Source organism: Hypanus sabinus, chromosome 22 (assembly GCF_030144855.1).
Source record: "Hypanus sabinus isolate sHypSab1 chromosome 22, sHypSab1.hap1, whole genome shotgun sequence".
NCBI lineage: Eukaryota > Metazoa > Chordata > Chondrichthyes > Myliobatiformes > Dasyatidae > Hypanus > Hypanus sabinus.
Genome location: NC_082727.1, coordinates 16,115,526 through 16,130,134, shown reverse-complemented (window position 1 = coordinate 16,130,134; position 14,609 = coordinate 16,115,526). Strand labels below are relative to the sequence as shown.

Below are 14,609 nucleotides of genomic sequence, written 5' to 3'. Positions count from 1 at the left end.
CTCAATTCCGATTCTTATACTTCACTTCTGTCATCTACTGTCAGTGAAGATCAAAGCAAAGCTTTAGTATGTGACCGTTTTCTTGATGAGATGCAGGAATACTTTATCTTCAGGGAGTTGTGAAACTTTCAGCTTCTCCATCAAAGAGGTCCAGTATTTATTTGTGAGGTCTTGGGAGTTTTTGCATTCCTAGAGAAGCAGAACTATTTGAGTGGTTTCAACTTTATAGCATTGGAAGTTTCTTGCTCCTGTCACTCAACTGCATGGACCAGAACACTGTGGATTTGTATTTTATGGAGCAATCTAATTAATCAAAATTGGAATATTGCTGTGAATTTGATTGGAGGGAAAGAGGGAAGAAGCATCAGCCAGGGGCTCTGACCAGACTGCAGCACTTGGCATTCAAGGATTTAAATTCATTCTGTTATTGTAAAGAATCATGAAATTCCAGATGCTATCCTGTATTCTGAATGATTTCATTATTTCTGTCTTTACAGAGTCCCAACCCTCCATGGCCGCAGACCCAGTTAATAGCACTTCTGCAGGCAGCTGTTTGCTCTTTGCCAAAGAATGTGAGTATGACTTTGGATTGACCACACATCTTAGATCCAGTCAGTAAAATGTCCTGCATCTCCTGGTCAACAGCTGGAATGCAGTTTGCATTGAGGAGATTAAAGGTGACCACGTCTCTGCTGCATGTTGTTCCTAGGATGGCAGTGATTTGATACAATCTTACTCAGGAAGCTCAAGTGTTGGAAATGGAAATATTACACTGGTGCCATACATCTGAGCTTAGTTTCTGAAAACTTCGAGGGAGCTTCACTCTGTAACTCGTCTGTGCTGTCCCTTCCGTGGGAGTGTGTGATGGGACAGCGTAGAGGGAGCTTCACTCTGTATCTAACCTGTGCTGTCCCTGTCCTGGGAGTGTGTGATGGGACAGTGTAGAGGGAGCTTCACTCTGTATCTAACCCGTGCTGTCCCTGTCCTGGGAGTGTGTGATGGGACAGTGTAGAGGGAGCTTCACTCTGTATCTCGTCTGTGCTGTCCCTGTCCTGGCAGTGTGTGATAGAACAGTATCGAGGGAGATTTACTTTGTATCTGGAATCCAGTGTTTTAATGAAGGACCTAGTATGTTAACTGTTTTTTCTTTCAACGATGTGAAAAGCATTTCAACTTCCCTTTGCACCTAACTCCGGTTGTCTCTCTGCCCAGGGAATATTTGTAGGGACAGTGTAGAGAGAGTTTTACTGTGTAACTGGCCCCAGCTATACCAGGGAGTACACCATCATCCAGCATTTCTGTACTCATTGTCAAGCAACCATTTACCAGTTCCATTTCTTTATTTTCCTCACTTCCTGTCAACTCCCCCATTTTCTACCACCAGGGACAATTTACAGTGGTCAGTTTATCTACCAACTTGTATGTCTTTCATATGTGGGAGAGGACCAGGACCCGGGGGGGGGAGGGGGGGGAGAAGAAACACATGCAGTCACATGTGAAAATATGCAAACTCCATACAGACAGCACCAAGGTCAAAGTTCCAGGTAAATGTATTATCAAGGTTTGATGTGTCACCATATACAACCCTGAGATTCATTTTCTTGCTTTCATTTACAATAAATTCAAGAAACACAATAGAATCAATGGAAGACCTCGTTAAACAGGAACAAACAACCAATGTGCAAAAGATAGCAAAATGCAAATACAAAAAGAGGAATATAAATAATAATAATAATGAATAAATAAGGTCTGGGCTGAACCTGGGTCTCAGAAGCTGTGAGTTTGGCTCTATTAGGAGTACAACCAAATCAATCAGTTTATTGTCACTGACTTGGGTCATGAAATTTGTTGTTTCTCAGCAGCACAGTGCAATACATAAAATATCCTACAAATTTTAAGAAATACATATAAAATAATAATAGGTAGTGCAAAATGAGAGCGAAATAGAAGGTAGTGTTCATGGGTTCATCGACCATTCAGAATCTGATGGTAGTGGGAAGAAGCTGTTCCTAAAGTGTTGAGTATGTGTCTTCAAGCTTCTTTGCTCCCTTTCTGATGGTAGCAATGAGGGGAGGGCATGTCCTGGGTGGTGGATGTCCTTAATGACGGATGCTGCCTTCTTGAGGCATCGCCTTGTGAAGATGTCTTTGAGGCTGGGAGGCTAGTGCCCATGATGGAGCTGGCTGAGTTTAGAACTATCTGCCGCTTATTCTGATACTCAAAGTCAATAGACTTTGCATGCCATACAGTGATTGAAGTTGGGTAGTTCAAATCTGTTCTGCTACTAATATTGGAATGCGATATGACAACTCTAGTTGCCAAACTGGTAATATTTCTCATCCATTCAATGAAAGGTAGGTCAGAGGAAAAGGTCTGAATGATATCTCGTAAGTTAGTTTGTTGATAATGATGTCCCTGAAACTCTGGTGTCTCTCAATGTGTTGTAGGTGGTGGTGCCTGAACAAGAGAGGTTGTTAGCACATCTGATGGAGCTATGTTGTTCCAGCAACCACCGATTCACTTATACTTCTGCTGCCAAGTGTGTTGCGGGTCTTATCAACAAGTACCCAGCAGGTGAGAAGGCAGTTGGCCTGGTTCTTGTTCTCTTTTCAGATGGCCAAGTGCCCGTTAGCATGAAAGGTTCACTGTTTATTCACCTCCGTAGATATTGCCTGACTCGTAGAGTTTTGTGTTACTCTGAATTTTCAGCATCTGCAGAATCACTTGGGTTTGTAATGAATTAATCTGTTTGAACAGTATGCAAGGCAAGCTTTGCACTGTATTGGTACATGTGACAATAATAAACCAATTGCAATTTGAAATCCACCAAGATAGACCATCCAGAGAATTCTCAGAGTAAAATTTATTATCAAAGGTATGTGTATGTTATCATATACTACCTTGAGATTCTTTTTCGTGCAGGCATTTACGGAAAAATAAAGAAATGCAAGAGAGTTTATGGTAAACTAAACATGAATGAAGACCTCAAACAACAAAGGGAAGACAATTTGTGCAAATGATTAAAATAATATTGAGAACATGAGTTGTTAATTACTTTATAGGGAATAACTTCCTGAACCTGGTGTGTAGGGCCCAAGGCTCCGGTACCTCCTGCTCAATGGTAGTAATGAGAGAGCATGGTATGGATGGTGATTCTCAGCTCCTCAGTTAAATCCTCTGACTGCTTCATTGTTTTAAGTTGTGATGGGTTCCTGGCGTGTACATTCACATCTTGATCACCATTGTTCCACAATAAATTCCCAGGCTCAGGTTAACAATGGAGCCTGCTTGCTCCATTACCCTTGCTATATTTTCAGTGGAAACATCTGTGCCAATGCAAGTAAGCGCAGTCACATTGATAAAATGGAGAGAGGTGTGGCTGGTGACTGTGGGTGGTTGGAGCAGACAAACCAGCCAGGAATATCTTGTCAAGGTGACTGCTTTCCTGTGTCTTCTACATAGGATAGTGAAGCTGGTGGCTATGCTACATGCTGTGTTTCTGATTCGTTCTCCTGTAGGTGAACAGTTGGATTCTGTTCTGAAAGATGTGCTGAAGAAGATGGACTGTGAACTACAGAAGAATGGAGGTGATTGTTCACAGTCTGCTGGCAGGACAAGAATTTTCACCTTGTTGCAATGGGTAAGAAAATTGTGTAGGTCAGTAACTCAGATTAATGTATCTTTCCATAGAAGTCTTTCACAGCCTCAGGAATGCACCATAATAGCTATCAAAGTACTTTCTGAAAAGGAGACGATGTGTGCAGAGCAAAATCCCCGCACGGCCCTTCACCATCACCAAAGGAATTTAATGATGGTGATCTTGGGTTGAGTGAGCACAGAGGAAAGAATGCTCCAGTTCCTGGTTACAATAGGTCAATGAGATCCTTTGCCTCAGAGGGAAGAGTAGATCATCATTTAAGTCTCCTATAAAGACTTTCTCCCTTGCCCTCCATCTGCTGTAGTCTGGGTGCATCTTAAACAAGATCACAAGACAAAGGAGCAGAAATAGTCCATCCAGCCCATCAAGTCTGCTCCGCCACATCACCATGAGCTAAACTATTCCCCCACCGAGTTCCAATTTCCAGCTTTTCCCCCATATCCCTTGATACCCTGACTAATTAGATACCTATCAATCTCCTCCTTAAAAACCCTCAATGATCGGGCCTCCACAGCTGTAGGTGGCAATGAATTCCATATATCCACGACCTGCTAGCTAAAAAAATTTCTCCTCATCTCTGTTTTAAATGGGTACCCTCTAATTCTAAGACTGTGGCCTCTTGTCCTGGACTCACCCACCAAGGGAAACAGCCTTTCCATATTTACTCTGTCCAACGCTTTCAACATTCGAAATGTTTCTATGAGATCACCTCTCATTCTTCTATACTCTAATAATTACAGTCCAAGAGCTGACAAACACTCCCCATGTGTTAGCCCCTGCATTCCAGGAATTATCCTCGTAAATCTTCTCTGAACTCTCTCCAACATCAGTACATCTCTTCTAAGATTGGGGGCCCAAAACTGCACACAGTATTCCAAATGAGGTCTTACCAGTGCCCCATAGAGCCTCCAACACCTCCTTACTCTTATACACTTTTCCTGTTGAAATGAATGCCAACATAGCATTCGCTTTCCTTACTGCTGATCCAACCTGGTGGTTAACCTTTAGGGTATCCTGCACGAGGACCCCCAAGTCCCTTTGCACTTCCGAGCTTTGAATTTTCTCCCCATCTAAGTAATCTGTCCTATTATTTCTTCTTCCAAAATGTACAATTGTACATTTCTCAACATTGTATCTCATCTGCCATTTCTTTGCCCACAGTCCTAAACTGACCATGTCTCTCTGCAACCTTTCTATTTCTTCAACACTTCCTGCTCCTCCACCTATCTTGGTGTCATCCGCAAACTTGGTCACAAAACCATTTAATCCATAATCTAAATCATCATTATACAGTGTAAAAAGAAGAGGCCCTAACACCGACCCCTGCGGAACACCACTAGTAACCGGCAACCAACCAGAAGAGGATCCCCTTATTCCCACCCTTTGCTTTCTGCCTATCAGCCAATGCTCCACCCATTCCAATATCCTTCCTGTAATTTCATGGGCTCTCATCTTATTAAGCAGCCTCTTATGCGGCACCTTATCGAAGGCCTTTTGCAAATCCAAATACACAACATCCACAGCCTCTCCCTTGTCAATCTTATTTGAGATCAGCTCAAAAAATTCCAATAGGTTGGTGAGGCAGGATCTTCCCTTCATGAAACCATGCTGGCTTGAGCCCATCTTGTCATGCACCTCGAGGTATTTTGTAATCACGTCCTTGAGGATCGACTCCAATAACTTTCCAACTACGATGTCAGGTTAATGGGTCTGTAATTTTCTTTTTGCTGCCTTCCTCTTTTCTTAAACAGCAGAACTACATTTGCGACCTTCCAGTCTTCCGGAACCATGCCAGAGTCTATTGATTCCTGGAAGATCATTTCCAATGCCTCCACAATCTACAGAGCCATCACCTTTAGAACCCGTGGGTGCACTTCATCTGGTCTGGGAGACTTATCTATCCTTAGTCCATTTAGCTTTCCAAGCACTTTCTCTCAAGTAATCTTGACTGTACCTAATTCTATTCCCTGAGACCTCTGGCTATCAGGTATTTTGCTAATGTCTTCCACTGTGAAGACTGATGCAAAATACTCATTTAGTTCCTCTCCCATCTCTGTTACCCATTATAATTTCTCCAGCATCATTTTCAATCGGTCCTATATCTACCCGTGTCACCGTTTTCATATATTTAAAAAAAACTCTCTATCTTTTTTATGTTAATTGCCAACTTCCTTTCATAATTCATCTTTTCTTTCCTAATGACTTTCTTAGTTTCCTTCTGTAAGTTTTTAAAAGTCGTCCAGTCCTCAGTTTTCCCACTAATTTTTGTTTCCTTGTACACTGCCTCTTTTGCTTTTATTTTAGCCTTAACCTATCTCGTTAGCCATGTTTGTGCCATTTTTCCATTCATGATTTTCTTTTTTCTTGGAAAATAGTTTTCCTGCACTTTCCTTATTTCTTGTAGGAATTTCATCCAATTCTGCTCTACCATCCTTCCATTTAGCTTACGTTTCCAATCAACTTGGGCCAGTTCCTCTCTCATACCACTGTAATTTCCTTTGTTCCACTGAAATATCGATACACCTGATACCAGCTTCTTTTCAAATTTGAAACTGAACTCAATCATGTTATGATCACTACTTCCAAGGGGTTCCATCACCTCTAGCTCCCTAATTGCCTCAGGTTCATTACACAGCATCCAATCCAAAACAGCCTATCCCCTGGTGGGATCTTCTGACTTGAGAGGAATATCAGTTGGTGACCCATAATTTATATTTGGCCAGTGAATGCAGCCCAGCTGAGGGTCCAAGGTGCATTGCAACTGTGATCAGTTTTGGGCCCTATATCTAAGAAAGTATTTCCTGACATTGGAATGGATCCAGGGAAAGTTTACAAAAATGAATCCAGAAATGAAAGGGTTAATGCATGAGGAGCATTTGTTGTGTTTGTACCCCTTGGAGTTTAGAATGGGGTGGGGGGGAATAAAAGGATGTCCTTTTTGAACAGAGATGAGTAATTTCTTTAACCAGAGGACTGCATCTATGGAATTATTGCCACAGATGGCTATGGAGGCCAAGATATTGGGTATATTTAAAGTGGTTGTTGATAGGTTCTTGATTAATAAGGCCATCAGAGGTTACAAGGAGAAGGCAAGAGAACGGGGCTTAGAAGGATAATAAATCAGCCACAATGGAATGGCGGCGCAGACTTAATGGAGTAAATGGATTAATCTTTCTCCTATGTATTATGGTCTTATGGTGTTAACCCTTGGTTCAGCTAGCGGCTTAATCTAGGGGACGACAGTCAGCCCCCAGCCTGGCCAAACTTAAGAAATCTTGTTTGGGTGGATGCTGTGCAATGTGTCCCCTGTTACAAATCAGTACAGTACTACAAAATAAGAAACAGTACACAATATGCGATTAAACAATTGAGCTTTATAATTCTTAATTTGACTACATGATTAGTAAAGAAACAAAAAAGGAAAGGGCCCATCCTCATGAAACGGTCTAATGTGCAAGCACTGGAGTTCACAGTGTTGTCCGTTTGTTCCCGTTGTCGTCCTCTGAGTGTAGCCAACCCTGGGACCCTCACTCCTCAGTCCACTCCGTCCGGCAGTCTACCAACTCTCTCCACTCGTGTCCTGTCTTTTCATCTCTCCCCGACAAAATACAGCAAAATCCCTGCTCCCAGCCACACAAGAAAGAACAATATCCCGCTCATTGGCTAACATGCCCCGTTATCTCTAGTCATAACCCAGACATTACTGCTACAGAGAAACCATTACCTCATCCTTAGCAGTGAAACATTACAGAGAGGCCATTACATTAGCAGTGAAACATTACAGAGAGGCCATTACATTAGCAGTGAAACCTTACAGCGTGCTACAATGGTTTTTGCATTCCTTGGTTAACTCGGGGAAGCAGAGGGATCGCCAGGGTTCCTGCCCCCAGTAGCTGCTCCCTCTCTCCATTGAGACAGATATTCCTTGCTAGAAAGCTACAAGATCCTGAAGTATTATACCAGAATTTTCAGTAGATATAAAATCTTAAGTGCATTTTAAAATCCAAAGTGGGGATGAAAATTAGACAAATCAAAGGGGAGGATTTCAAGGATACACTTCAGAAACATAGAAGCATAGAAAACCTACAGCACAATACAGGCTCTTCGGCCCACAAAGCTGTGTCAAACATGTCCCTGCCTTAGAACTTCCCAGGGTTACCCAGAGCCCTCTATTTTTCTAAGCTCCATGTACCTGTCCAGGAGTCTCTTAAAAGACCCTATTATTTCTGCCTCCACTGCTGCCACCGTCAGCCCATTCCATGCACTCACCACTCTCTGTGTTTTAAAAAAAACAAACAAACAAACAAACAACTTACCCCTAACATCTCCTCTGTACCCACTTCCAAGCACCTTAAAACTATGCCCTCTTGTGTTAGCCATTTCAGCCCTGGAGAAAAGCCTCTGACTATCCACATGATCAATGCCTCTCATTATCATTGTATTGACAGGAGTGGCATTGCTGTGTTGGTTTAAAAAAAAAATGAAATTGAATCCTTAGAAAGAGGTAACATGGCATCAGAAGATGTAGAATCATTACGGGTCGAGTTAGGAACTGCAAGGGTAAAGAGACCCTGATGAGAGTTCTATACAAGCCTCCGAACAGTAGTCAGGACATGGGAATAAGTAAGTGATTGGGAGACTCCACAGTGGATCAAATAGTGTTTTCCGAGCTGATGATTCTGTTCCAACTGTTCTTTGAATGTGTTGTCCCTCCTGCCTCACGGACTAATTATCCACATAATGGAGAATGTTAGCTGGTGCTTCATCTTCCCTGTTCTAAGCTTGGGTCACTTTGAAGAGCAGATCAATAGATTTTGCTGACAAATCATTAGTACATCACCCAGTTTCAGTAGGGTCTCTTCCAATGTATATGCACGTTCAGGTTTTCTCGATAGGGTACCTTCCAATATATATCCCACATTCTGATTTTATGTTTTGGGTGGTATGGTAATCTAGCGGTTAACGTTGCACTTTACATTGGCAGCGATTGCAATCCAATTCCCACTGCTGTCTGTAAGGAGTCTGCATCTTCTCCCTGTGACTGCATGTATTTCCTCCAGGTGCTCTGGTTTTCCCTCATGCTCCAAAGTTGTATGGGTTAGGGTTAGTATGTTGTGGTATGCTATTCTGGTGCTGGAAGCATTGTTTTGGCAACTGCCTACAAACTTTGCCCTCTGGCTGTTGACATGATGTGATGTATTTCACTGTATGCACATATGGCAAATAAAGCTAATCTTTAATCTGATCTATAGTCACTGCTGACAAATTGTTCATGTATTACCCAGTTTCAATAGAGTGCAAGTTGGTTCCAATGTATAACCCATGTACTGATTTTATTTTGTATTCTCAGTTAACAAAAGCCCTTGTCTTGCGATATCATCCTCTGGCTGCCACACTGACTGACAAGGTAAGAGGGCTTTTTTCGAAGTTGGGCTTGATTGGTAATACGATGAAACCTTTGTATTTATCGACCTCTCCTTTGATCGAATGTAATTCCTGTCTTTCCTCACCACCTGTCCCTCGATCTAGCTGATGGCGCTACTTACCGACCCTGTGCTAGGAACAGAGGCTGCAGACGGATTCTCCCTGTTGGTGAGCGATTCCTCTGATGTCCTGAATAAGGCCACACACGCCGATGTGCGCCTCATGTACCGACAGAGGTTCTTCACCGAGAACGTCCCCAAGTTGGTCCAGGGTTTCCATGTTGCTGGTAAAGGTGAGTGAGGCTCGAGTCATAGAGAGGCAGGTTCTCAGATGTAGTTGCAAGTGGCTCTTGTTTGAACATGTGGTTGGTCAGATTGGACTATCAGTGCAGTAGTGTGTAGGTCAAGCACTCACACTGTGTCCAGGGAAGGTAGAAGTTTCCCATATTGATCCTTGGACTCTGGTAGCATAATGTCCAGGTTTGTATTTGTGTGTACAAGGTAATTAAGGGAATTTAAATTAGTAGACTATAAGACAAACAGAATTAGGCCTTTCAGTCAGCCCATTGAGTCCTCTCCATCTTTCCCTCTTAACCCATTCTCCTGCCTTCTCCCCATAAACTTTGACACCCTTTTTGATCAAGAACCTATAAATCTTTGCCTTAAATATACCCAGCAACTTGGCCTCGACAGCCGTCTGGCAATAAATTCCACAGATTCACCACCCTTTGGCTAAAGAAATTCCTCCTCACCTCTGTTCTACTCATTACGCAGTATGTGACTAAGTATTGTTCAGTAAAAGGCAAGGTTCTTATCTTTGGAATTTGTTTGCTTGTTGATTGATTCGGAGATACACCATGGTAATACGCCTTTGTGGCCCAATAAGCCTGCTCTGCCTAATCGACCAATTAGTTAACTTGGATTGTGGGAGGAAACTGGAGCACCCAGAAGAAATGCGCGTAGTCAAAGGGAGCTGGCAGAGGTGGAATTGAACTCTGGTAATAACAATGCGTTAACTGCTATGCTACTGTGTCACCCCTTTTCATTTTTCTGGGGCATGTTTCTATTCATTTCTTTGGGTTGTGGCTGTTGTTGCAAGGTAGAGTTTATTACCATGAAGTCTGGAGAGAGAAGGAGAAGGATTGAGCGGACTGGCATTGCATAAAATGATGCGTCTCTGGGACTGTCAGTGTCTGGGTTGAAGGAGCATGAGAAACAAGTCCCCTGTGTATGACTGATTGGTTCCTAGTGATCATTCTTTCTGGATCTTTTGTTAACCAGCTCAGAGGTACCTGCTTGTTTCTTGGCACCGGTAAGCTGTAGAGTTGATATACTCACTCTAATGCTCCCAATGGGCTTTGCTTTGTTACAGATAACAAGTCGAACTACCTTAAAGCACTCTCTCATGTGCTGAACAGCCTACCCAAGCAAGTACTACTAACAGAGCTCCCATCGGTCAGTATAAACATGGTGCTGCTCTGGAATATGGATGTGATTGTACCTTTAGCCATCTCAGGTTATGTGCTGCTTGTCCAGGATTTGAACCTCTTCTCTTTCCTCTGTTCCATCACCTCCACCACACCATTTGACAGATCTCCTGAATACACACTTAGAATGTCGCCAGAGGTTATTGTGAAGAAAACGTGCTCCTAGTGTGGGCATTGGGTTCATGAGCTTCTAGCAATCCGAATTTCATGCTCCATACTTCTCCATGACTTGCTTTAGTGTTTAGAAAAGACTGTTCATTGTACATAAAACCAGAACCCTTCGTATTGCAGGTGACACGAAGGTTGATGGTGTTGTGGATAGTGTAGAAGGTCATTGTAGGTTACAACAGGATGTTGATAGAGTGCAGAGCTGGACTGATGTAGCAGATGGATATCAGTCTGAAAAAGAGTGAAGTGGTATCCTGTGGAACATCGAATGTGAAGGTAGAGTACAAGGTTAATAGGATTCTTAGCATTGTGGAGGAAAGGGAGGATCCTGGGGTCCACATCTATAGATCCCTCAAAGTTGCCATGCAAGTGACGGAGTGGGCATATGGTGTGTTGAACATCATTGATCAGGAGATTGAGTTAAGAGCAGTGAGACAATGTTGCAGCACTACAAAATTTTGGTTAGCCCACGCTTGGAATATAATGTTCAGTTCTGGTCACCTCATAAAAAGGATATGGAAACTTTAGAGAGGGTGCAGAGGAGACTTACTGGGTTGGTGCCTGGATTAGAGAATATTTCCTTTAAGTGCAGTCTTTGAAATGTTCCCATGCCAGAAGATTTGGACTTGAATGTTTAATGTTCAAATATTCCATCCATCCAGAGTCTTTTATATTCACCAAATATTCTGCTAACAGGAATCATAACAGTTGATACTGATTAGACCTGCATCATGTTGTCTATAAGCAGTTACTGACCCCGTTCAGAGATCTTTAGGCCATCTCTGGCCTATGGATATTAGTTTCTCTGCTCTGTGTGATTGGCAATAGTTTAGATTAGGCAAGTATGCATAGTGGCATGAATTTTGGAGGTAATAACTATGGTAATTGGTGGTGTGTGTGTGTGTGTGGGGGGGGGCAAGGGAGGCAGAGGGAGTAGGTGCTTGCATTTGATGGACTCGTGACATTGAAGCTCACTGAAGTTGGATAAGTTTGTGTTCATACCTGACATATTCTTGCTTTGACCAATGTTCCTTTCCTCTCCTCAGCTGTTGACGTTGTTGCTGGAGGCCTTGTCTTGCCCAGACCAGGTGGTCCAATTGTCCACTTTAGGTTGCCTACATCCTCTGTTACTGGAGGCTCCACACATCATGAGTTTACACATCGAGACCTTGGTGAACAAGCTGCTCGGTCTGACTACGAGTCCTGCCATGGTACGTACAGAGAACTATGCAAGGATGTGAACACTTTCCCATCTTGTTCTTGATATCTCTCCTCACTGTTTCCAGGAACAGTGGTCGAGGGTCCCTTATGGTTATGGGCACTTTGTAATGTGCTTTCAGACACTCAGAATCTGACATTCACGGATAATTCGAAGTCTCATTGTGAGCGTGTGTTGATTTGACCCATCAGAGTTTTTTTTTGCCATGACTAGAGCAACCCAGGTTTATACTCTGCATAGAAGAATGTCAATGTGTCTGGAATCTGGGAGACACTGCTGGCCTGGGTAAGATTGCAATGAGTTGGTTTCTGGGCTCTTGCTGGGCCAAGACAATGGAGAAACCCTGAATGCCTGACAGAGGAATTTCAACTGGTATCTGTTGTGGATGTAATCTTCCAAATCATGGTCACAGAATCACACACGAGGCCTTTCAGTCCAGTAGACTGTGTTGGCTATTTGTCTTTGTATCTGCGTCTATCACCAACCTGGGTAGTATGTTCCACACACATACCACCCTCTGTATTTTTTAAGAAAACACCCTTAAATTTTCCTCTGTACACCTCAGATGGATGTCCTCTAGTATTGGTCATTGTCGCTCTGGCGAAAAAGGTGCTCTCTGTTTATGCCTCTGATAAACTTACACATAACTATCGTTGGCTCTCATCCTCCGTCACTCCAAAGAGAAAAGCCCCAGTTAGTTCAACCTTAACATATAAGACACGCTCTCTGATACAGGAGGCATCCTGGTAAATCTCCCATTAATCCAGCTTCTGTCTGGCCTTTATAATACTTCCCCAGTTCCTTGTGCAGATTCTCATCCCCCCCCCCCCCCCCACCCCTTTTCAGGCATCAGACTCTGGATTGTGGCAAGTTCACATGAATCTAGCCTATTTTTGTCAGTTATCTAGAATCTGAAAATATTTCAGTTTCTTTTTTTAACAGACAGCTAAGCTTATCCTATTTGTTCACTTGAGCTTTGTTCTTGGAATTAGGACAGGTTTATTACTGTCACATGTACTGTGATGTACAGTGAAAAGCTTGTGTTCAATACTGTTCATACAGATCAAATCATGGCACAGTACATTGAGCTAGAATAAGATAAAACAGTAATAATGCAGAATAAGGTATAAATGTTACCAGAAGAGTGTTATGCAGGTAAACAACAAAGTGCAAGATCATAACGAGTTAGATTGTGAGGCCAAAGAGTTCCTCTTATTGTACAAGAGGTCAGTTCAAGAATAATAAGACTTGTTACGAGCTGGTCCCTGCAGATCCGCATTGGAGCAGAGATGACTTGATGTCCATGGTGAGTCAAAGTTCTGTAAGTGGTATTGTGGAAAGGATTGCCTGCTTACTAATACTGGTTTGTCTCTGTTTTATTGTAGAAAGTTCGTATTGCCTCCTTGCAATGTATGCACGCACTGACGAAACTGCCCACACACGTGGTAAGGCTTGTACACATGCGTTGACTTGAATTGGGCTTAGTAAAGTTGGGAGGAAAAGCTCAAACACTTTTCTTTGTAACTAAAGCAAACTTACTCCTCTAATGTATTTTTTCCCCTTTCTCCATGCCTACCCCAATCAGTCAAGGACCTTATGGTGCCTGCCCATGCATCAGCCTCCCCACACTAAACAAGGTCATGCACAGGCATTCTCCATTAAGGGAATCCACCCTAACATCCTGGAATAGGTCCGTGGCAATCAACGAGTGGTGAAAGGGTAGGAGAGGTCTGGAAACACCTAGTTCCCACACTGGACCAGAATATGTGGATCTCAGATTAGTCTCTATGGCCACCTTCAGACCCATCAATTGACAGCGCCTCAGGAGAACATCAAATTTGACTCGAGTGATTGCATTTCACTACCCTGCAGTTTTAATCCTTTCAATCCTAAATCAGAATATCCTCTTAAACATAACTAATTACACTGTTATTTTGGGACAGAGTCAGATTTATTATCACTGGGATATTGTTGTGAAATTTGTTTTGTGGCAGCAGTACAATGCAAGACAAAAATTACCCCCAAGACAAAAAAAATAAAGTGGCACCAAAAGTGCATCTATAAAGGTTTCATACATTCTTGTAGAAATGTAAAGCATTCTTTTGAAGCATAGATGAGCACATTCACCATGGCCCTGTACTGTTGTCAGAGTATTACCTCATTGCTTTCCTGTGGGGAAGCTGGGCTTGTACTTAATCTTTGCTTTTCAACTTGTCTTCCCTCCACAGATCCTTCCATTTAAAGCCCGGGTGATTCAAGCCCTAGCCAAACCCTTAGATGACAAGAAACGGCTGGTGAGGAAGGAGGCGGTTGCAGCTCGGGGAGAATGGTGCGTGTGAATTGTGGGGGAGAATGGAGCCTCTATTTGTTGTTAAGGTCTAATCCATTTATTGAGCATGGGAGGGCAAAAGGGAAATTATCTAGTAGCAAACTGATCACTCTTAATTATCAATAACACAAAAGATTCTGCACATGCTGGAAATCCAGAGTAACATAAACAAAATACTGGAGGAACTCAGTAGGTCAGGCAGCATGTAAGGAGAGGAATTAACAGTTGATGTTTTAGGCTGATACTATTTGTCAGGAGTACTGCAGAGTTCCTCCAGAATTTTGTATGTGTTATCTTCGGTTGTTATTTTTAATTATCTATATCT

At 42.6% G+C, this 14,609-nt stretch overlaps 1 protein-coding gene across 2 annotated transcripts in view; it reads left to right on the top strand.

Moving 5' to 3' along the window:
- The window catches only part of mms19 (MMS19 homolog, cytosolic iron-sulfur assembly component), an 84,169-nt gene that overhangs the window by 65,775 nt on the left and 3,785 nt on the right, over positions 1–14,609 (top strand). For both annotated transcript variants that reach the window (XM_059947133.1, XM_059947135.1), the window contains exons 23-31: positions 498–572; positions 2,448–2,574; positions 3,519–3,640; positions 9,009–9,065; positions 9,188–9,374; positions 10,454–10,536; positions 11,783–11,947; positions 13,341–13,400; positions 14,184–14,284. In XM_059947133.1, coding sequence (XP_059803116.1) covers positions 498–572; positions 2,448–2,574; positions 3,519–3,640; positions 9,009–9,065; positions 9,188–9,374; positions 10,454–10,536; positions 11,783–11,947; positions 13,341–13,400; positions 14,184–14,284 — 977 coding nt within the window. The remainder of the gene's footprint in view (positions 1–497; positions 573–2,447; positions 2,575–3,518; positions 3,641–9,008; positions 9,066–9,187; positions 9,375–10,453; positions 10,537–11,782; positions 11,948–13,340; positions 13,401–14,183; positions 14,285–14,609) is intronic.